Consider the following 25,433-nt stretch of genomic DNA (forward strand, 5'->3'; position numbering starts at 1 on the left):
AAAATGATGAAATGAGTTGGATTTTAAACTCAGATGTTCCAATTCACAACTTTGATGAATCAAGATCAGAAACAAGACAAAGCAAATTCCATAACCTTGAAGAAATATCTGATAACAATCAACTATCTACTTGTTTGTGATACGCGTGTGCTTGACAAATAAACCACTCTTCTTGTACTTGTGTTATTCAGGGTGAGAAAAAAATGCTATTTCATTCAATTAATGATGTACTTTTTATTTTGCTGTGCTTGCTTCCAGTCATATTTACTCGATGATTTCTTCGAATCTTCACATTAATAAATTTTAACTAACTGTTAGTTACTGTTGTCTGGCTATGACTAAGCGATATAATGTTTATTGAGCAACGAAACGGATTGGCCTAAAGTTTTGCAGTTTTCAATTTTATCTCATGAAACCCATCCAGTAAAGAATACTGTGAATAACGAAACACAGCCTACACCAGCCTTATTTTTAACTAAATCGTCGGTTTTCCTTAAATTTTTTGACAGTTTTGCCTGAATCATATTTTTAATAGCTTTTGAGGAAAAATAGTGTTAACAAAAGGAAAAAACAGCGCTGAGCGAAACACTAGCCCGGGAATTTACTCCGAGGCAGCATGGCCAATCGTTCAACGTTAATAATATCAATAATTTTCATTGCTGTTTTGTTATTTCCAGAATCTGGTAAGATTTCAGATTTCCTTACTTCTGACACCTCAGTTAAAACTGGCATTTTTTTTTCCAAAATGAATTATTGTTGTTAATAAAAATAAACTACAAAAATATCAGTAAAAATGTAATATTTTGCATCATATGCATTTTTTTTAATTTTGTAGAAACCAATATTGTTTCCCTCGATTATGCTTACTAACAATATAATGCATGAAGCCAAAATTGTTCAAGACGCTTTATTCACTTAGAATACTAAATTTCATTCTCCCTAAGGAATATTTCTTTAAAATTTTAATCAAACTTTTAATTAATTATTAATTAATCAAAATTTTAAATTTCTTCCGCAATAATTTCTCCCTTTAAAGTCCATTCGGCCAGAAAAAAGAAAATATAAAAAATCAAGAAGTAGGCATCGGACAGAAAGTTTAATCGATCTCAAAAGTAGGCATTGTCGCCTCCATATTGGTAATGTAAATGGATGTTGATATCTTGCAAAACAATTATCTTACAAAAATGATCTTTGTATTATATTATAAAATCACCTTTTTAATGACATTAGGTCCATTTCTGCGCAATATTTTTTCTTAATTTTAATAATAATTTTAATTTGACTTGTAAACAATTAATAATTAAATATGATTTTAAATGCTGTGATGGAATTCATATCTATCAAAGCATTCAATTGCGTGCTTTTAACTCTGAAGTTTCGCAGTTTTTGCCTTATATACACTCTTTAATCTGCATCAAACGGATTGAACGGAATTCATGCTTTTCATGCTAATTCATGCTTTTCATGATAATTCATGCGGAATTCATGCTTTTCAGGCTTTGTTATTTCTTCACAAATAACAAAGTGAAAAATTTTTTTTAAAAAATGAATTCCATATTAATAATTTAACAGCCTAAAAATGTCATCTGAGTGAACATGATGGTCGCCAAAGATGGCTATTTTCTTTAATGAGCAAACAGAATAATGAAATTTGGAGCTTTCACTTTTTAGATGCTGGACTTATTAATAGTGCTATAAGCACCTTCATATCAGGCGCAGAATACTTCCTGAAAAGCGCGACGAGCATTATCAAAGAAATCATCAATCCTCCCAGGAACAGCAACTCTTCTATCCAGTACGCCCTGTTCACTCCGGACTCGCCCCAAGAGCCATGCTACCTGGAACAAAACAAAGAAGCACTCGAACGTTGCCCCTTCAATTCGACATATCCTCTCAAAATATTAATCCATGGTTTTTTAGTGGAAAATCCTCCATTGTTTGTAAGTATCTTACTGAATTATGTGAAGTCACTTTCTGTTTATTTTAGACTTAAACAAACACTGTTAGTGAGGATTGTTAGAAGACGTGAAAAGAAAACAGCAAAAGAGTTCTCTCCTCGATTTTGTCGTATGTTAAAACAATATGATTCATTTTGCAATTCATAACATGACAAAGAGAACCTTAGATTTTGATTGTGTACAACCGACAACCCCGCCATCCCTGTTTGGTTGTATTACTAGCGATTGGCTCAAAATTTGGCATATATAAATTGTTGTAGAGAAGACCAAGAACCAAATTTCATTTTTATGATTCGGTGCTATTTCGAATGATCGTTTTCAGACAACAGAAAATATATAGAGAGAGACTAAAAATCGATCCATCCTTGTATGTATTAGGCTCAGATCTTTATTCTACTGGTGTATCTACATGATTAACCTCGCTTCATAGTAACAAAGTATATTTCCTCGTAAACAAAGTATAGATAAAGTACCGCAATCTTCAAAAGATTCGAAATCGATATTTTGACGAATCTCCTCGTTTCATTCTTTCCTTGGTTCTGGAAACGTCTTTTTGGAATTATGTTTCTCTATCTCTCCACCTGTCTGTCTATGATAAAGATAACTATTAAAAACTTTATGATTCCTATCAAATCTTGAGTAAAATCCTCTCAGAGGAAATATATGGATCTGGCTGTTCCAATATAAGTTGACATGATCACGATAAACCAAGAGAGCTAGATGAATAAAATTCGACATACAAATTTAACATCTACAATGAAGATATTTTTCAAATTTTGAGCCAAATCCGACATTTGATTGAATGTCTGTCGTTCTGTACTTTCAGAAGTTTAGTTTAGTTATATTAACGTCCCATTGTAAAGTAACACTAGGGCTATTTTGGGACGGACCTCGTCATTTTGAACCGCGGTCAGATGACGAGGACGATACCTGTACTTTCAGAAGCATGTAAACACGATAACTCAAAATGCAGTAACTTAAATATATCAAATTTGCACATGATTTTGTGATTACAAGTGCAGTTCTATGGCAAAGTTTGTTTTCAATTGGTTGGCTTCTAAGTACAAATTCCTCTTTATATACGAGAAATTTTAGGGAGGCTGCTCTTGTTGATTTAGTTATTGTATTCATATGGACATAGATGAATAAAGTTCCCGGAGAAGAATTTAATTTAAAGTTTAAAAAAAAAAACTACAAATTTTCTTAAAAGACCCCACACCGATTTGATTTCCGTTCCTATAGTTCATTGCTTTTCTAAATTAGTATATTTATAATTACAAAGAAAGGGCCCGGGGAAGTTTGAAACGTGGGGATTCGTCAAAATTTCGAATTTGAATTTTACACGATTACAATAATTTTTGTGTACATACTTCGTAATCGAAAAGGTGAAAACGGAGATTTAGTATTAAGTCCCAAGAAGTTTTCGATGGATAAGCGTCGTGAAAATACAAATGCAGATTCTGAAATCACAAACAAGTGATCAAAAGTGCAAGAATGTCTCGAAGAAATTTCATTTTCAACTTTTTCAAAACCTAAATAAGTCAAAGTTTTGTTCAAAGTAGAGATCATAGTTTTGCCATTCCACAAGTATTTAAAAAACTGCTGGATTTTTTTAGAAGATAATATGCATAATGCTGGCATATATCATTACGGCGATACTCAATATTAGTCGATTGTTAATGAGACATTCATAGACATATGTCAGCATTTGGCACTATATCTACTAACGAGTCTAGCAATTTTTTAAAAACTTGTAAATAGAGGAATAACAGAATCTATGAGCGCCGCGGTGGTCTGGTTATAAGGTCTAGGCTTTGAAAACGGAGGATTTCAAACTCGAGACCCAATTCCATCTAAAAACCGTCGTGTAAGCGGGTCTGAGGCACGTTAAATCCGTCGAGGCCAAACATCCCACCGCTGGTGTGGTGTGGAAGCTTGGAGAGGGGATGCCAGTTCAGGTGTCATCCTCGTCATCTGACAGCGATTTAAAAGTAGAGGTCTATTTCAAAATAACTCTAGTGTTGCTTTAAAACAGGACGTTAATATAACTTAACTAAACTAAAAGACCGAATCTATGGTCTCTACTTCGAACAACACTTTTAATAATTTAGGTTTTGAAAACGCTTCAGAAGAAAGAAATTCAATCGATTAATGTCCTTCATCCAAGTCTTATTCTTTCAGTTCACCTCCCTGCATATGTAGCATTAACATTTTTAAGGCCGTTGTGGAAATAATGCACTTCGACACGATCCTGCATCATCGATTCAGAATCATACGATACAAATAAATATTCTCAATTTTTGAGGAAATTGATTTATGAGCACAGCAAACTTTAGAAGATGCTTCAAATACAAATTTGGCAATGGAGCATTTTCCTGGTGTTATTTGTTAACATAAACTAAAAACTATGAATTTAATTTTTATTAAATTAAAAATTAAATTTTAATTAAAAATTCATAATTATTGTTTTATTCTATTACAATAAATGTTCTGGTATGCTTTCTTAACGCACAGTAAATATTAGGCTCATTTTTTTATGGAATAAGGTTTCAAAGAATTCACCATTACTGTACCATTCTTGTGGCACGGCACTTCAATATGGTACGGAATGCATCTTCACAGTCTTTTGGCATAGGAAAAAAAGCTCATCACCAAGCCATGAACAAAAATGATTGAAAAGATTCGCCATCCACTTCCTCTCCAGGCAAAAAATCCATAGGATAAATTTATCAGTGAAAATAGATATCTACGTATTCTTGTCTCCCTAGCTCTTAACATCAAGTGTCATACCCACAAAGACTTCTTCTTCTTCTTGCGTACAGCCGACCACCCAGCCACCACCCACAAAGACTAAGGGGAAACACAAGCACCACAGTCTCTTCTCGTACATTTGCATTCATAAATATCAATCAAACAGAGTTTCTCTTTGCTAGCATTAACCAAATTATTTTCCATTTGTTTTTTTATAACTGCATCCTCATCAACTATGTCATAATAACAAGTGAAAACAGAATTCGACTTTTTCATATGTTTTGTGTTTTTGTATATTATTATTCCAAATAATTTTTCTTTAATCTTTCAAAGTTGGAAATCTTTGGAAACGGCTTCATATTATAATCATTTCTTATATGTTTGTTAATTCTGCACATTGTTATTTTTGTTTTCCCTACAGTAAATATTTTGTTATTTAATGAAATTCCCGTAATATGCCCATCAAACCGTTGAGTGACCAGAATGTTTACGGTTACAGGGGTATGAATTGGCGTTCTGTTCTGTTCCTTTCTTGTGCATCAACGTCCTTCTTCCAGCACAGCAACCATTAAGTTCTTACTTTAAAGTTTCAGGGTTCACATAATAAGCCAAATGGGAAAACAGTTTTGAGAGACAATGATGATCATTCATATTCACATAATTCCAAGCGCTTTAATTTAATTATGGAATCCATTATGCATTCTAAAGGAGAGAAAAAAAATAATTCTCAAAACGCAAGTAAACAACGCGTGATCAGATTTTAAATAAATGAGGCATTTAGTTTGCATGCGACAGCGAAAATATGTGAATTTATTCCAAATGAACATCAATTTATCGACCCGTTTCATGCAGATATAAGATGAATACGTCTGCATGTGACAGCGAAAATATGCGAATTTGCTCTAATTAAACTCCAGATTGTCGGCCTATATGCTATGAAATATTGTGAGGTATATTCAATATTAAAATAAGGATTCTGCAATAATAATTTATCATAGATAAAATATTTTGAAGTTCGATGATTTTAAAAGTGCTGACTATTTCTTTACAGGATATGAAAAACAAAATGCTAGAATTATATAAATACAATGTTATACTTATGGATTGGACTAGATACAATCAACCACCTTATCTACTGTCTGCTATAAACACACTTGTGATCGGGCATGAACTGGCGAATTTTATTCAGTTTTTGGAAGTAAGTTATTTGTACATATTTAAATGTCATTTGAATTGTTTCTTATTTATAAAGATAAGCATTTGTAATAGATTTTTCATTCACTTCCTTATTTGCTGCACAGTAGTTTCCAATCTCTTTTCTTCTACCTAACCAATTATAATAGTCTTCTTATTTTGTATAACTTAGTCCCATATCTCTCCCAATTACCTCTTCGCACAAAAACACTAACTTAAGAGTTAAACGACTCGAATTAACTTATTAATATTTATCGAACACATTTTTTATCTTTATAATACTTACAATCCCAAGTTTTCTATAAGGCCGGGATAGGCTCGTTGGTAGGGCATTAGATTCGCATCCCTTGGGTTGTGAGCTCAAACCCCGCCGAGCGAGGACTCTCCATGTATATGGTATTTGGTTCACGTATAAATCCGTCATAGCCATAAAGTCCTCCAAGCAGAGACAGTACCACTGGAGATACTGGATCAGAGGGGATCTTTTTCTGATTCATGTCTGAATTACGATCTGTGGTTGAGTGAATGAAATGCATGAATGAAGTCCAATCCGTGAAAAGGGCTGTGACGCATGAGTAGCTAAGACGCACTCTTGGCCCCAGATGGCGCTTCTGAAACAAGGCACTAAAATCTCGGTTTAAAATCGCTGACTTTGTCAGCGGCTTATCTATGACAAATATCATATGCAACAACAGTCCTTTATAGGATATGAAAATTATACTAATAATTTTTATAGTACTAATTATTCCAAGTCCTAAGAAATGAAAAACACATTGAAATAATTTCTCATTCCTTTAAAATGATGCCTAACAATTACTTATCTGATATTCAACTATTCAAACGGAAGAACCTTTCAATTCAATCCTCGAACTTGTTTTATGTTTAGTTTTCAAAATTTTGTGGTTTATGTAACTAGTCCCAATGAAGGCAGCTATAATCTCATGACTGAAACTACCTCAAGTTTATTACAATACTTATTTTTAATAGCTTTATCATACGAGAATATATTTTCTGCAATTCCTGTGATAGTGAAAGGTATTTGTCGATTATTTCCGGTAGTTAAAAATAACAAATTAGAAGCAGTAATTTGACCACTAGTTCGCTATTACTGGCACCTTCTGGAAGCTATTGTATGTGTGATAAAACCCAATGAATATAATGCAACTTGATTTTAAAATTATATGTGACATTTTCAATATATTTACAGATTCTTCGAAACACATACAATTCGTAAGAATGCGATTAAAGTCGTAAAAGTGTGGTTATAAAGTATACAAAAAGTATACAGCTTATGTTTATTCATTAAGGAATAAACATAAGCTGCGTATTATTAGAGTGTCATCATTAAAACATAAAAAAGTTCTAAGTCACCAAAAGATATTCTCGCGATTTTTCCCTACTCGAGATTAATTAATTAAAAGTAAAAAACAAAACGATTCATTAATAGCGCCATCTGAAAGTGAAATCTAAAGGACTTCATAGAAACGCCGAACACTATAAAGTATTTTCATTCTTAAAAACTGAATTCTCGGTCTCTTCTTACAGTGCTATCCAATGAGCTTTCGAACTTTCATACCCTTCACTTTTCTCATAAACCAGGAGAAATAAAACTCTATCACTTTTTTTTTTCCTTTTCCTTTTTATTGTTTTGGGTTAACCATTACTGTTAGCATTATTTTTGAATAACTATTCTGAGATGTCCATATGAATCTCTTGACTGGAGTTATACAATTTTGTATAACGTGTTATCAATGACAATACATTACTATAATATTTTTGCTACTTATTCATCAGTTTGTCTATTAATTCAAATAAATTTTAGTTCCATGTGATACATGTTATGTATCTGGCAACAGCCAGATTAGAGAAAGGAACTGTTATGTATCTGGCAACAGCCAGATTATAAAAGAACCTTCCAGGCTGTGTGACGCGCGCCTGCTTTCTTACCTTTTTGTGTTCCGTAGTTCTTAGTATTGTACTTGTTGTTATGCTCGTTCGTACCTGTGCATCTTAATACTAATAAATGTTCTTTGCGTGTATGTAAAACGAATCGTATCTTCTCTCGGTCTACCTGGCATACATGACAATACAGGCCACCTGCAATGAACTAAAAAAAAGTTAAGCATATCATTTTTTGATTTTTAAAGCAATAAATTATTAATTAAAGACTAAAAACTAGAAAATAGAATAAAAAATAATCTATATTTTCGCACGTTAAAAAAATGTGTTTTTAAACTGTAACATTTTTCTAATTTCATTTCCAAAGTAAAATCTAATCACTGATAGTCCAGAAGGACCATCGAGCAATGCGAATTTGCTAATTTAATGGGACAAAGCATAAAAAAAATTCTGTTTTTAAATAATTTTGATTTACAAACAAAGTGCTAGTCCAGGCTATCAAATCCTAAGTTATTATACTTGCTAATTATTTAATCAGGAAAGTATTCAAGATACAAGGTAAGAAATAAAAATAATATTAACATGCTATAAAAACATTTTACTGGAGGGGAAGAAAGCTAACCTTTGAGACGTCAGATGAGATAACTAGATGATACCAATGGGAGTAGTCTGCCCACATAAAGGTTAGTACTTTCTAATGAGGCTGTTGTCCCAGAAAACGCACTGCCTGGCTTTGGCGAACAATAGTTGAGAAATTCTAATCTTTGGCTTGAATGTAGCATTTTTTACTGAGTCTACTGTCATTTCCTTATTGAGTTTTGTGGCGATTCATTCCAGGCATGTGGTTGATAGTATCCGAAAATGGAATAAAGAGCTACACTTATATTTTCAAAGTCACGTACCAAAACTGATATATTTAAGTTATTAGATTTTTGAATTATCGTGTTTACATGTTTCAGAAAGTACAAACCGACAGACGGTCAACCCCTGATCGGACCCGGCTCTAAATTTCAGACTTCTACATTATAGACGTAAAATTTGTGCATCGAGTATTATTTATGCAGCTCTCTTCATTTTATAATTATCGCGTTCATTTATATTTGAACAGCCAGACACATTGTGAATGGATTTCGTTAAAAATTTGATAGAAAACTACAGATTTTATAATTTTATATACCGGATTTCATCATCTAACTCAAAAAATATTTGAGTTAACGCGTTCACGTAATGTAATGTTTGGGGTTTTCTGGCGCAAGAGCCATAATGTTGACCATAATGCGCCAAATAATAGGTAAAATTATATAATTTTAAAAGGATCATCGAAGGGAATACGAGGAAAAACTAAAATGTAAACAATATTTAAATAAATGGATAAAACTTTATGGGCTTTAAAAATGCAAAGAGTTGGACGTGAGATATCTTATAAAGAAAAAAAGATAAAGGAGTACAAGACTTTTGAAAAAACTGTAAAAGCTGCTCACTGAAATTTGGGCAATTTGACAATATAAGTTGGACAGACATTCGACAATGACATCTCGAACGAATTATTGTTTTTTTCACCTATAAACAAATGAATATGGGTGAATCTAGTGTGTCTAATGCGTAAAGTATATTCACCCCTATTCACTTGTTCGTGTTCATATGCAGACAAAAATAATGACAAAAGTGCGTTTTTCAAATTCGTGGAGGTCTAAGACGTGGAGATTCATCAAAGTGTCGAGTTCGAATTTTTTCACGATTGCAGTATTTTCTGTATACTCCGTTTACGAGAAAATAATAATCCGTTGGTATCGAAGTAACTTCGTTCTGCGTAGTATATTCTATGTTTATTTTCCTATTCCTTTAATTTTAAAAAATTACATACTTTATCGCATATTTTTCTTTTCAACGTTGTTTAGCATTCCTTGCCCCTAACTAATTAAAATCCGTGTGCATTTATTTGAATATTAAACCACATTTTACGTGAATTCGATATCAGCACTCATCGCCGATTCCTCCTTATCACATCACTTTGGAATATTGTTCTAGTATATTGCACATATTTTTATTACTTCCCTCCAATTACGAACATGCTTAAATTATATAAATTTATTCAGAGCAATTGTTTGAAGCCTAATTCATTTATTTGCAGAATACAAAGGGAGTCGACCCAAAGAACGTTCATCTGATTGGGCACAGCCTCGGAGCACACGTGTCAGGAGTGGCTGGCAAAGAAACGCCGAATTTAGGACGGATAAGCGGTATGTAATGAAACTATAGTACTTGTCTGTTTTTATAGCCCTTAGGTTTTAGTGACATGAAATCGATATATATATATATATATATATATATATATATATATATATATATATATATCATAAATTTTATTAGCAGAAAGCAAGACTTTATATTTTTAAGTTCGTTTTATTCTTTTTAATCCATACCCTGTAGGCATCATTTATTATATAGCATGACATCTCGATATGGATTCCTGACACCTGTCGATTCTGACAGGAATTTCTTACACGTGTCGACCTTGACAAGGGAAACAAAGGGATTCTTTAGAAGAATCTGTTTACATCAGCGATTCTCTATCCCTTCATTCGGCACGTGGGAACCGCTGACGCAATCATTTTTACAAAGCTTCAATTTCATTAATTAGAATTGAAATTAGAGTTTAAAATATCATTATATATATATATATATATATATATATATATATATATATATATATATATATATATATATATATATATATATATATATATATATATATATATATATATATATATAATTCAACCCTCTTGGCGCTATAAGTGATTTGTTGAATGAATAAGTGATTATGTATAAGTGAAGAGGTTGAATTATGTATAAGCTAGTATTGGTGATCTTGGCGTAGTTCGGAAATCTACAAGTAAATTCGAGCCTTAAAAATAAACATGTATCGAAATCTGTTTATTTAAAATTGAAAATCCGTTTATTTGTTGAACCTTATGCCATTCCACACCCCTTGACAGATTCAAACGAAATTGAATACACCTCGAAAGATTCACTGCACTATTAAAAACTGTCTACAATCCTCCAAAGAGAATGAAATGGGGGAAATGAATAATTTACTCTTTTCCGCTTTAGCTTGAACAGATCGTTGCACAAAAAATATTTTTTACCATCCAAAAATATTAAAAATTAGCTTTTTAGTGACATAAGTTTCATTTCTGTATAACATTAATAAAATTTCAAAATTAATTTAAACTCATTTTATAACAATGACTCTTTTTGCATTCAAATATTAAATCGATTATATATTTAATCGGTCTCGAGCTTTTACCATGATTGAATTTAAGTTACTTTTTTCTTACATTTTTACATTTGCTTTTGAGGTATAGTTTATTTTTAATTACAGTATAATTTATTGCTTACTTCCTATTGATATACGCATGCAATAATTCATCTTCAGAGGCTTCCTTTTATAAATATTGCAATTTCTTTAACTGATTTATCTTTGTTGAATGTTCCCTTGAGCCTTAGAACTGGAGAACTTCTGTTCAGAAGGAGGATTGTTTGACCTGATTTCTCTTAAATCTTACGATTTAAAAACTTTATTGCGCCGAATTATATTTATATGAAGGTTCCTAAATGCAAGTGAATGCAGATAATAAAATCTATATAAAATAACAATATTTTCAAGCTGATAAAGAGCCAAAAAGTATTTTAAAAATGCGGAATGACATTCCCAGCCTTGAAATTTATTTAATTGCGAGTTAACTAAATTTTGTATTTGATGGAATTTTGTTCCGGTATCATTTTGCAACCTCTTATTGTTTTAATCTTTTGATAATTTATCCCAACTGTACGGTCAACGCTTTCGCATCTGTCAAGCCATTAATGACCTTTCAGAAAAAAGTTAAATGTTACTGACAAGCGATTACAATACTTTTTTTTTTTTTTTGTAAATTTCGTACACCAGAAAATAGAAATGGATTTTACTTCGAGTGTTTTGTTATATGATTAATTCATTTCTTTATATGAATACATCCTATTGTATTGGAATAAAGGCTATGCATGTTGAGTGGTTGATATAATTAAGTATACAATCAGCTGCAAATTATTTTGTGTTTAAAACAGAATAATCTAATCTTTTCAGGTTTGGATCCAGCTTTTCCACTTTTTTCATCTAAATCGATACTTCATCGATTGACCTACACTGATGCTGATTTTGTCGATGTCATTCATACCAGCACTTCTCTTCTCGGCAAGTGGCAGAAAAATTTTTGCTTTCTCAAGTAGAAATGAGTTAATTTTTTTCTGTTTAAAAGGCAAATCTGATTCCTATAACAATTTAAAATTTATTCGATTGTCGTAAATAGTTTTTAATAAGGAAGTTTCAAGTAATATTACAAATGTAGAGGTGATGGACAAGCAATAACAAGTTCGAGTTAGTTGACATTTGAGAATTTAATGAATGGCAATATAGTTACGTTAATGATGATGCACAAACTGAAGATGGCAAAATTAAAGGCTGAGACTACGATAATCAGGTTCAGAGCTAATATAAAAGTTCGCCTTTTAAACAACACGCCGTAATATTTCGTCTTCACCTCGCCTCGTCTAGGCTTCAATTGATTGCAACTCTCGCTTCCTCCGCCAGAGGCGTTACTCAATGGTGGGAAGTGAGATACCTGACACCATACAAATACAAACAAACCTCTAAAAATCAAAATTGAAGATCCCTCGAAAAAAATTCTATGTATAGAAATTTCAATTCGCAATAAAACATATTACAAGAATTTTGTTATTCCTAAATATAAATTTCTATGCTTGCAGCACTTTAGATACTTACTTTAACGAGGGCAGGCATATATTCTCGATGTATTATTTTTACCCAATTCGATACTGCTTAATCGATCCTTTCAATCGATCCCGATCTCTTCCGAAAGTTTCAACAATCAAATCACGATTTTTCAGAAGTCTTAGCTATCGAATTTCAGTCTTTTGCCATTTGATTATTTTCTGTTTTTTATAAGGAGGAACTTTTCTTTCACACTTAAAGTTCTTCCCTTTTCTTTCATTCAGTTCGTATTCACTATCAAAAATGTATATCTAAAATTGAATTTAACTCTTTAAAAAGCCATTCTTTTCTAGTCATATTATGTTAAAATATTTTTAGGCTTGAAATTAGAATAAGAAAAGGGATTCATTTAGCTTATTAGATAAATTTAATTTGATTAATCAATGAATTTAGTTAATTAATAGTTAAGTAACAAATCAAGACACATCATTTTGTGTGAGATAAAGAACTGAAACATCTAAGTTTCTGTCTTTGTAAAAAAAAAGAACTTATGCCAACCTACATAATTTCATACAAATATTGATAAATTTGGTGGGAAGCATACTTTCCACGGCCCTAGAAAGGGTTAAAGTAAGATTACGCTCCAAGTTTGAAAAGGTATTTGTATAACAGATACTAATAATACGACCTTCACAAGTGGCCTTTCTTTGACTGCAGAAGTTATACGCATTTTTTTGTCTACAATTTTTATTTGATCTATAGAAACTATTATGATATTTCAAAACCAAGATACCAGAAAAAAAATTCGATATAAAAGGATTTTGGAAGTATGGAAGTTCGATATATGGGAGTTTTATGAAAGGAATGATATCTTTCCTTTCATAACGCTTTCATGGACTCTTAACAGTTTGTTCAGTTCGTCTCCCATGATTTCTATCAACAAGCTTCTAGTATCAAGTGTCGAATATTCGCTTTGGAAAGTGTTTCGATGGCTAATTCTCATTCACGTTTTCAACGTTGGAAGCTTATCAGTTTGTTCAATCGTCTGACGAGATTTCTATCAACAAGTGTCGACCACTCGCTTCAGAAGGTGTTGTAGATCATTTACACTAGAGCAAAAGAAAATTTCATACATTCGTAGCGATCCATTTGTTTGAGGGGAGGCATAAGGTTTTGCCACCTATAATCAGGTAAATAGCCTATTTTACGTTTCGTCTTTTGATTTAAAAAATTCGAACACGATAATGCTGCCACTGCATCAGGAACAATTGTAATTTCTTGTTCCGCCATCAACTGTACCAATCAAACCATCAAACGATGGATCAAATTTAACACTTCTTTGCATGATGTTTTTCTTTTTGTATGAAATAAATCAGAGTGATATAATTCATGTTCTAGATTAAAGGAAAAATATTTTTAAAAAAATCGTAGTATAAATATTTTAAATAAAATAATTAAAATATAATATTCTTATTTAGACACTAATTCTACATTTGATGCATAAGATTGTAGAACACCCTTTGCATTTAGGGTATTTGTACCGGAGTGACCCACCTAATTTTGACCAATTTTCAATGTCCCTTTCTTCTAAATTTCTTTACAAAAATAACATAAAATAAACATATAGTAAAAAACATTTTCTTCATACATTAGAAGCGAAACAACTGCATAATGATGCCAATTTCTGTCACATGGTTTCGGGAAGAATATTTGGGTATTCGATATAAATTGCACATAAAAAAACCAGAAACACAAAAAAAAACATACCTTTTTTCCACTCATTATCGCTATTATTAGCAAAAAAATCACAGATTAGTTATAAAAAAGTATTCAAGAAATCGCAACCTTCCAACTACTATTTCTTCCAACCACAACAAAAAGCGGAATGACAAGTTCAAACCCACTGACATTTGATTTTTATTTATTTATTTATTTGACAGCTACGTTCCTTGCTACGCAAAAATTGTGAAAAAAGTTGCCAGCAACGATCCATTTACAGTACACCTGTTTTGAGTACAGTTTCTCGTTCACTAAATGTTACGATGAAACTTTCCATCATCATGCAAAGAAGGGTTAATGATGTTAAATATTCATCGCATAGCAGAATACGCTTGTCTCTTCGATGCAAGCGGAATGACAAACAGAATACGCTTGCATTCGACTCAAGGCTCGACGCATAGAATATTGCCGATTTTACACAAAATGAATGACGCTTTAAATTTCCGCGGTTGTTGTACTTGACACAATCATAGTTTTAGAGATAAATTCTCCAAATTTCAAGACACTGCAGCCTACTTCAGATGATAGCGCATTTGCTGTTTATTATAGAGCATATACTCTTTATTATAATGCATTCACTCTTTATTCTAATATATGATTTCGTTGTAAATAAGGACCTTGTTTAAATTTTTCATTTTAACTTAGTACATGGGAACTCATTCTAGAAGAAATCTTAAAGAAAATTTCTTTTCAGGTTTTGGAATTGGAGACCCGATTGGACATCAGGATTTTTATCCAAACGGCGGTTCCGAGCAGCCAGAATGTGTGGCCGATAAAGATTCAGAAATTCTAAAATACGACGAAACACGTGAAGGAGAAAATTTAGACGGTATATAAAAAAATTTTCATAAGCTTACAGCCTATATTAGAAAGTACTCATAATATATGCTAGAATTAAGTTTGTAAATCTTGAAGGGCGATATAATCATTTTAAATATGACTCAAAATATCGTGGAAAGTAATTTTTCTTTGAAATTTGAGACCATAAATTTAAATTTACACTCCAAGCGATAAACATTTTTAAAAAATAATGCTACGAGGGCTTATCAAAAAGTAGAAAATACTGAATGCAATAGTAAAAAAATACATTGATTGTCAATACGAAACGGAAATAAAGCATTACCAACTTGTTACTTTTTGACATTTCTGCCATTTATATTGAGGCACTTGTCCCAGCGCTTCATCAGTTTGCAACCTCCAGTCTCATAGAATGCTGTCGGTCCACATGAGATCATCTTGGAGTCAAACTTCTGTCTACCATGGAATTTCTTCATAGATCAAAACAGATGAAAATTTGCCAAGTCCAAGCTGTATGGTGGAAGTTCCAAAATATCCTAATCAAATCCTTACAGTTTTGTATGTACTGTGGTAAATTACCAATATAAATAATAGTGACCTATCAAGAAGTGTCTGATAATAACAAGCTTCCAAGTTTATGTTGATGATATTTTCTAATAGATCAAGACTTCCACTTGCACATAGTATGTATATATTCCATATACAAACAGTCTCATACCGCTGATCCGTGTAAACTTCACTTCATCTGTAAACAGAATCCATGATGGAATATTCGGTAAGGCAACATACGTATAACATCGACTTAGTTCTCCAAAAAAACTTATAAACTATATCATCTAATATACTCTAGTCACATTTCTTGGATATAGTTTCAAAGTAAAATACTTCCGCCAATATGCCAAATTTATGGGGAAAAACTTTTAAAACATTCTCCAAATATTATTTAGCAATTTTCGCAATATGTTAAATTACTAGAAAGAAATCCTTGGTATATTCAAATACGAAGGATCTGAAGGATTAAAAAACACTAAATTCCCTAATTATTTAAGAAAGAATTAAATTACTATCAGAGTTCTCATTAAACCTACTCTTTGCACTTAATGTCTATTCTTTAGAAGTGTAATACTAATGACAAAACTTGTTCGTGGTGACTGTCAACTGAAGTTCAAAGTACAAGAAATCTTTAAATATACCATTATGTCCAGAGAAACGGCCTGAATATGATCCTTATACATTTAAACATAACTAGACACTTTGGCAGCTAGCTTATCCACTTTCATTATTGACTTTTTAAATGATAAATATGAAATAGTTAAATTCATAATGATTATCCATCTATTATCTTTATAAAGGGTGCGGCAAAAAAACTCGGACAAAGTTATTGCATCACAGAATAGAAGTTAACTCATTTCTTTATCATTATCTCTTCGGTGCCTCTCGAATAGAACGGTTTGAATTAATTTTAAATATGTCTTAAATGCAGCAAATTGGCAGAAGTTCACCTCTCTGGCTAATATTAATTCTAATATAATTGAATCTTCAACTATTGAGGAAGCACTAAATCATATTGTCAAAGCTATAATCGATGCAGCAGACAGTTCTATTCCAAAGACGTCTGGCATTCGAAGAAAACAAAACAATCCCTGGTGGAATGCCAATTGCCAACAACCATATAAAAAAACGAAAAAAAAAGGCCTGGTGTATTTTTCAAAGATATCCCACCACACAAAATTTTATCTATTTTAAAAAGACCAGAGCAGAATTCAGAAAAAAAACGAAACTTGGTTGGCGAAACTTCGTTTTCTAATATCACCGCTAAAATATCCAGCCGTCATCTGTGGAATAAAGTAAAAAGAGCTTCAGGTGTTTCTCACACTAATACCATTTCTATTTTAGTTCATAAAGGAAATGCAATTTCATCCTTAAAAGATATTGTAAATTGCATTGCCTCAATTTTCCCGTATACTTCTAACAGCCAAAATTACCCTCCTCAAATTTTGAATTACAAAAAGAAAGCAGAAAAACAAATGTTAAATTTTAATTCTCGGAATAAGTTGCCCTACAACTGCGATCTAACGTTTCTGGAATTGCAATCATGTTTGTCTAGTGTTCACAACTCTTCACCAGGACCGGGCAATATTAGCTATTGATCAAACTTTTAACAGTCGAGTCTCAAAACGCCTTATTACTTTTCTACAATCGTATCTGATGCGAGCACTGCTTTCCGACTATTTGGCAAAACGCAATAATTCCATTGTTGAAATCAGGGAAAGATCCTCAAAACCCCTCTAACTATTGTCCCATTGCTTTGACCTGTTGCCTCTGTAAATTACTTGAGCGTATGATTAATCGCAGACTAATTTATTACCTGGAAAACAGTAACTTTCTTCATCCATATCAGAGTGGATTTCGGGAAGGTCGTAGCACCATCGATAATCTTCAGGCCCTTGGAATAGACATCCGCCTCGCATTTTTATAAAGAAAGCACTTAGTTGCCATATTTTTCGACATCGGAAAGGCATATGATCGGGCCTGGCGGTACGGGATTTTGAAAGATTTGCAGGATCTTGGACTAAAGGGAAACCTACCTAATTTTATAAGAAATTTTTTGAAATCAGGAAATTTCAAGTTAAAGTGCAATCCGAATTTTCAGACTTCTTCACCCAGCGGAAGGTGTTCCTCAAGACGATATTTAAGTGTAAAATTTTTTATTTTAAAAATCAATAGCATTTTAAGTCAACTATTGCCTACTGTGAAGGGTCATTTATATGTTGAAGACCTGAAGACATTTCATGTACGGGGATAAATATGAATTTTATACAACGACAATTGCATATTGCAGTTAATAGTATCACACAATGATGCAATAATAATTGTTTTAAAATTTCCACATCATCAAAAACTGTGGGTGATCACTTTTGCCGTAAAAGAAATTTACACTCTAACCCAGAAATCAAATTAAATGATGAAATCATTCCATTTTTAGACGAGATCCGGTTCTTGGATATAATCTTCGATAAAAAGCTAACCTTTCACCCTAATGTAAAATTATTACGGAAAAAATGCGAAAAATCTTTGAATATCTTAAAAGTCTTGTCATCCACAGCTTGGGGAGCGGATAGGGACTCTTTGATTAAAATATATAAAACCACGGTCCTCTCTAAGTAAGATTACGGCAGCGAAATATATGGATCTGCAAAAAAAGTGTTATAAAAAAACTGGACCTTGTTCATCACACAGTACTTAGACTTTGTTCCGGAGCTTTTAGGACATCCCCTGTAAAAAGTCTTTCTATCGAATGTTATGAACCATCCCTTGATGTAAGAAGACGAATGCTATCTTTGAATTATTATTTTAGAATTCAATCAAACAACACTAGAGGCTAGAAAAGGACAGAGACTAGGAAAGGAAACAGAGGCTAGAAAATCGTCCGCACCAGTGTTTTTTACAAGAGTCCAAAACTTCCTTTCAGAAAAGCTGCTTAACCTGCATGTAACTCCACAGCTGGTAAATGGTTTTCCACCTTGAAAAAATCTTAATATGCAATTTTTAAACCCGTTCAACACTTTTAACAAATCTGAGACAACAGAAGTTACTTATCAGCAGATTTTCCTTGAACACAGACAGCAGTACAAAGACTTTCTTCCAATTTATACCGATGGGTCAAGATCTTCTAATTATGTTTCTTTCGCTGTTGTCTTACCAGATATAGTCATTTCTTTTACACTTCATTCCTTTTGTTCAATTTTTACGGCAGAAATAATTGCTGTTTTATTTGCATTAGAAGAAATTTCTGAGAGATCGAAAAGAAAGTTTATTATTTATACCGACTCTCTAAGTGTTTTACAATCACTAAAATCATTTTATCTTCATCCTCATAATCATCCTTTGATTTTAAAAATTCTAGATATTTTTTACAAACTGACTTCTCGTGATTTTACTATTTTATTCTGTTGAATAACCCTCTCATATAGGAATTATGAGCAATGAGGAGGCAGACAAGGCTGCTAAATTGGCAAGTATTTCAGCGATCACATCTACTCCTGTAAGCGATTTAAAGAAGCACACTAAAATGCCTCTTTATTCCAAATGGCAAGCTCAGTGGTACCTTGAAACTAAAAATAAAATATTAAACCTCATCTACAACCGTGGTCTTAACCCGTTTACCCGTGGTCAACCGTGGTAGTGTTAACCCGTTTACGTATAGGGCACATTAGATTCATTCATCTCCACTTGTTGCTAGGTGAACAACTACCTCTATGTTCTCACTGTGACTGTCAAATGTCTGTCCAACATATATTGTCACTATGTCCAAATTTCAATGCTCAGCGTTTGCATTTATTTATTTTTTTCAAAACACGAACACTCTATTATCTTTCTTACTTGGTAAGACACCACATACTCAAATTTTTGTATTTTTAAAGTCTATCAAATTTTATGCAACTTGTTTGTTTCTGAGTATTTTTATACACTATCCGTTTTTGAGCATTACGCATTAATATGATTTTAACGCTAGTTTGGCGCAGCGTAGTCAAAACCATGGCTCTTGCGCCAGAAAAATCCAAACAAATCAAAATCTTTTTCATTTATGTTCATTTCTTTTTAAATAACACTTCAGTTATAAAATATTTTATAATATATCTCTTAGTTTAAGTATTGTTTTTTTTTTTTTTGGTATTTTTTTTCAATAACAAGTAAAAGATCTGCTGTTTTAGAGCTGTTTAAACAAGTGAAATCGTTCTTTTGATTAACGACGGCAAACAGTATTTAATGCAATATGTCGTTTCAAAGAGCTTTGTAATGATGATAGACGGCTGGGAAGTGGACGAAAATGTATGGTTAACACTTTCAATAGCCATAAGGCCATCAAAAAGCGAGTTCAACGAAACCCGAGGGTTTCCATGAGAAAGATCGCTCACAAAAGCGATCAGTGAAGCAAAAACAGAGCTTGCACTGAAGCTTTACAAGTTCCAAAAATTTCAGCTTCTCATTGAAAAAAAACAAACTCGTGCGGATCCAAAGATGCCTAAATATTTTGAGATGGGTAGCAAGTTAGTGCTGGGAGTGATTCTATTTCACTAAAAAGAAGCACCTTACCGTCCAACATCTTAGAACGATAGGATATGGTCTGCAGATATTTCAAGCACCCTTTTAGTTGTTGAACATCGCCAACATCCAAAGTCGGTCATGATCTGGGACATGAAACAGCACTTCAATAATGTAAAATGAAAGTTTGATCAGATTGGTTGAATGAATGTCAACCAGATTCCCCGCCAGCTTGCAATGCCAAAAAGACACAAAATTAGTGCAAGGCGTATTTTCCGGACATGATATCATCTGGAGAGGGGGCACAATACTCGCCGAATCTCAAACCATGGATTACAGTGTATGGATCATTTTGGAATCTAGGGTTGCACTAAACTACTCAAAACTTTGGACTCTGTAGAGCAACCGCTTCAGCGGGTTTCGGTTTGGTTTGGTTATATTAACGTCCCGTTTTGAAGCAACACTAGGGCTATTTTGACCGCTTCGGCGGGAATGGAATAGATTAAAGGCAGAAGACTTGCGGCCTATTGCTGAAAATTTCAATAAGCGTTTGCGCTTCTGCATTGCTACAAAAAACGACCACTTTGAAGGCAATTAAATTTATTTATTAGTAAAAGTCTACTCTTATTATTATTTGTTATATTTTGTTAATTCATTTATTTTTAATAAAGTTGTATTAAAAATTGTTAGTTCGAATTTTTCTGCCGCATTCTGCATATATATATATATATATATATATATATATATATATATATATATATATATATATATATATATATATATATATATATATATTGCTATGTCTAAGCAAAATATTGTAATAATCGATTTCATTTCCCTTTAAGACGGAAATCATGTTATATTGCTTTTTATTCTTTAATGTTCAAAATAATTCAAGTTCTTTCTTCGAAAAAAACGAGCGCTTAGGAATTTTCTTCGATAAATTTAAAGTTTAATACTATTTTAAATTGCCATTTTCTATTGCTCTTCTATTTGCTGCTTGTTAAATGAAGTCATAATACGGTAATCGTGAGAATTTGATTTGTTATAGTTGACTGAACGTGTCTAACCTATACTTATAAAAAAAAATATTTGTGAGTGTGCTTGCGTCTATAATATCTTGACAAATCTATTGCAGTTACAGCAATGAGATATGGCACAAAGATAGTTATTATAGAGACCCAATGCTCCTAAAAGCCCGAATTTTAAAATATAGTTTAAGAACCTTTTTATTTAACACTTTATGTGTTTCGGATAAGTTTTCATTTATATTTGCTCATAATATTGTTTCAAATGATATTAGAAAAAAATATGTGTACTTTAATACAGTAAAAAATATTTTCTAAAATTTTTTTTTAATTTTAATTAATTATTTTTCGAAAAAAATGTTAAGAATTCGAACTAAAATTCCGGAATCCGGCCTTCTATTTCGTTTATCTTTTTGAAAAATATTTGAAGTGAATATTATTCGAATACCTTTTTCTAATTTAAAATAAAAGAGATAATAGTATCTTTAATCTTTGATTTTTAGTAAATTGTTCCTCTGTTGAGATCAATCTTATTTCATTGATTTGGCAAGATGCCTACTCAGCATTTCCAACAGATGGCGCTTCTAATTTATCGTTTGGTTTCTTATTGTTAATTAATTAATCTCGCGATGCAAAGAATCATGAAAATATAGTTTATTGTTTTCGAACATTTTTCGGTTTTAAATTATCGCATTCTTGTAATATGTAACTTATGTTTATTCTTTTTTAATACTTTTGTATACTTTACTTACTTTTGTATACTTTATAACTGCACTTTTTGTATACTTTATAACTGACTTTTTGTATACTTTATAACTGCACTTTTAAGACTAACTGCGCTCTTATGAAGTATGTTTATTCCGTCAATATGTTGTAAATATTAAAGTTTAAATTTAAAATCAAGCTGCTATATTCTATTCATCGGATTTCACCAGCCTTCAGAATATTCTAGTAATAGTGAGTTTGGGATAGAATTCCTTCATACTACTTATTTGTTACTTTCAACTACCGCAACGCTTCATAATGAATAGTCCGCTGCGATTCATTCTGCCCTGGGAAAATTCGTGATGTTGCGTGAGGCTTAAATACATATTTCGATTAGAATCAATTTATTATACGCATCTATGAACATTTGTGAATTTGACATTCACTCTACAAGTCCTACCATTTTTTTTTCAGGTTCTATAAGAATCGATGTGAATGTATGCGATCATTCAGCAGCCTCTATGTTCTATATGGAATCCATCAACCCAGCCGAATGCATTTTCCTGTCGGTCATGTGTGACAGCTACAAAGATTTCCAGGCAGGAATTTGCTCGAACAGTTCGAACCTCTTGACAAAAATGGGATTACCCGCAAAACCCATTCCGGGGCTGGGTCCGACAACAGAATTCTACTTGAGAACCGGTGAAAAAGCGCCATATTGCCTGGAAGATGGTTACGAGCCCGAGTAAATACAACGCACATGTCAGACTCACAGCTCACAATGAAGATTCTGACATGCACCAACTGTGGTATCTTTCACCTTCATTCTATAGTAAATTTTCCAAAATTATCAAAAATTGATTTTATTGTTGCTTAATTTTGCACGAATTTATGACTTTTCCATTGACAAAAGATTCTGGCGTGAAAGATAGATACGAACTCGAATAAATTCTACGTAGATGCCAAACTCGCAGCTCACAATGAAGATTGTAAGACTTTATCGTCTGTGGTTTCATTCTGCTGTAAATTTCCCAAAGTTATAAAAAATTGATTTTATTGTTGCTTAATTATACACGAATTTATGACTATTCCATATACAAAAGAAATCTCTTTTTATTCTACTCTGTAATATTCTATTCTACTATTATTTGGACTTCACCTTGAACGATGGTTTTTTTAGAGCCCACTGGGATTACTTTATTCACATCGCTGTAATCCACTATTTATTTCTAAATTCTCTGTGTTTAAAAGATCTGCTTTTATCTCTCTGACAGCGTCTTCTGTCGGAAACAAATTCATCTACCTTTTTACCTCATCAGGAACTTTCCGTCACATTATCTTCACAGTAATCCATTTATAGGCTCTTCCAAACCAATATATAGATCATTTCGTAATCTATACTTATAATAAAGCTCAGTGTGTGTGTGTTGGCGCTCTACAAGCCAGACCGTTTGACCTACAGCTACCGAATTTGGCAAGTGTGTAAATCGGAAGCCGGAAATGTGAACCCCGGAGCGATTTTTTCGAATTTTTAATTATAATTTTTAATTAATTAAGTTTCGAATTTTGCCGAATTTCTAAAGAACTATTTTAACCATATTTTTCAACAATATATTCAGTACAAAATAAAAATAAAATTTAATCTGCACGAGCATGTCAATGAGGAAAAATTAGCTTTCATCAATGTGTTGCTATCACATTAACAGGTTCAAATTAAAAAATAAATCCACTATTATTGCAAATTAAATATATAAAAGTGTCATTTTCAGCACGTATCCGTATGAAGTGAAAAAAATTTGAAATATGTTACTTTCTAAAAAATAAATCAAGGAAAAGTTTTCTATGATCTTTTGCAATATCTATATTATTAATTCAATGAATTCAAGGCAAACATGGTTTAATATATACACAGGGTGCGGCATAAAAACCAGGTCAAAAACATTTTAATATAACTTGATTAAAAATTAATAAATTTAAAAAAAAATAATAAGAGTAGCCTTTTACTGGTGAATAAATTTAATTGGTTTCAAAGTAGTAGTAGTGATGCAGAGGCGCAAACGCTTATTGAAATTATCAGCGATGGGGCGCAAATCTTCTTCCTTTAATATATCTCATTCCAGAAGAAGCCATTGCTTTAGAGAGTCCAAACTGTTATGCCGTTTTTTATGCCTAGGCTTCAAAATGGACCATACACTTTAATCATGGGATTGGGATTCGGCGACTATTGTGCCCATTCTCCAGATGATATCAAGTCCAGAAAATGTTCCTCCCACCACTCTTCTGTCTTTTTAGCATTATGAGCTGATGCAAATTCTTGTTGAAACTCCCACTTTACATTACTGAAGTACATTTTGGCCCACGGAAACACACCAGCTTCTGAAATGCCCCACTGGTACACTTTTTGATATATTTTAACGCCCTCATCCACAAAAGCAGAGATGTTTTGCCGCTTGCTCAAATTCCGCCCCAGACTGTGACCGATTTTTGATGTTGGCGATATTCAATAATTGCTGAATTGTCTGGAGCATCTAAAGACTAGATCCTATAGTTCTAAGAATTATGAGCTTTTAGGCGGCAGAAGGCTTCTGATAAGTGAAAAGGAATCTCTCTCAGCGCTGACTTGCGGCCCGTTTCAAAAGTTTTTGGCATCTTTGGAGCCACACGAGTTTGTTTTCTTCAGTGAGAAGCTGAACTTTCTGAACCTTGTAAGGCTTTAGTCCAAGCTCTGATTTTGCTACTCTGATCGGTCCCTTATTTCCAGTTCACAAATGATCTTTCTCATAGAAACTTTCGAATTTCCTTGAACTCGCTTTTGGATAACCTACAGCTACTGAAAGTGTTCACCATACGTTTCAGTTCACTTCCTGAACTTTGGCCATCACTGACAAGCTCTTTGAAACGATAGATTGCATTAGACACTATTTGCCGAGGCACATTAAGCAAACGAATGATTTCATACTGCTTGTTTTCCAACTTTAAAAAAGCATATCTTTTGTTTGGCATTGAAAAAAGGCCAAAAATCAGTACAAAAACTAAAAGATACATTATAAAATATAATTAGAGATATACAAAAAGAAATGAACAAAAATTAAAAAGAGGTTAATTAACTTTTATTCTATGATGTAATAACTTTGTCCGAGTTTTTGTGCCGCACCCGGTATGTAGGATAATCACTCTAATCAGCGCCCATCAGCTAATTCGGGGCACACATCTGCTAACAAAATGGTCTAAATGAACTAAATAATTATATTTTATGTAACTTGAGTCAATAAATAGTTCGATAAATTATGAATTTTAAATTTTTAAATAGATCCTTTATCCTTAGAATCATATTTAACAAAATATTCTTCAGACACCAATATTTTAAATAAAAATTGTTGAATTCTAATCAGCTACCTCCATCACTAAAACAAACTAATTTACGAAATTTGAATATCACTCTTCTATAAAAATTGAAAAGCTTCATCGACCGTCTCAAAGGAGATACGCCAATCTTCTATCAGGTTT

General features: G+C 32.5%; 1 protein-coding gene across 1 annotated transcript; it reads left to right on the plus strand.

The window, feature by feature from the left end:
• The first annotated feature begins 397 nt into the window (after positions 1-397).
• On the plus strand, positions 398-23,070 carry LOC129972284 (pancreatic lipase-related protein 2-like). Its single transcript, XM_056086368.1, has 7 exons — positions 398-683; positions 1,672-1,940; positions 5,761-5,907; positions 9,934-10,042; positions 11,926-12,033; positions 15,044-15,178; positions 22,401-23,070. Exons 1-7 carry the CDS (start codon positions 617-619, stop codon positions 22,673-22,675), a joined length of 1,110 nt encoding a protein of 369 aa, XP_055942343.1. The 5' UTR covers positions 398-616; the 3' UTR covers positions 22,676-23,070.
• The last annotated feature ends 2,363 nt before the right edge of the window (positions 23,071-25,433 follow it).

Source organism: Argiope bruennichi, chromosome 6 (assembly GCF_947563725.1).
Source record: "Argiope bruennichi chromosome 6, qqArgBrue1.1, whole genome shotgun sequence".
NCBI lineage: Eukaryota > Metazoa > Arthropoda > Arachnida > Araneae > Araneidae > Argiope > Argiope bruennichi.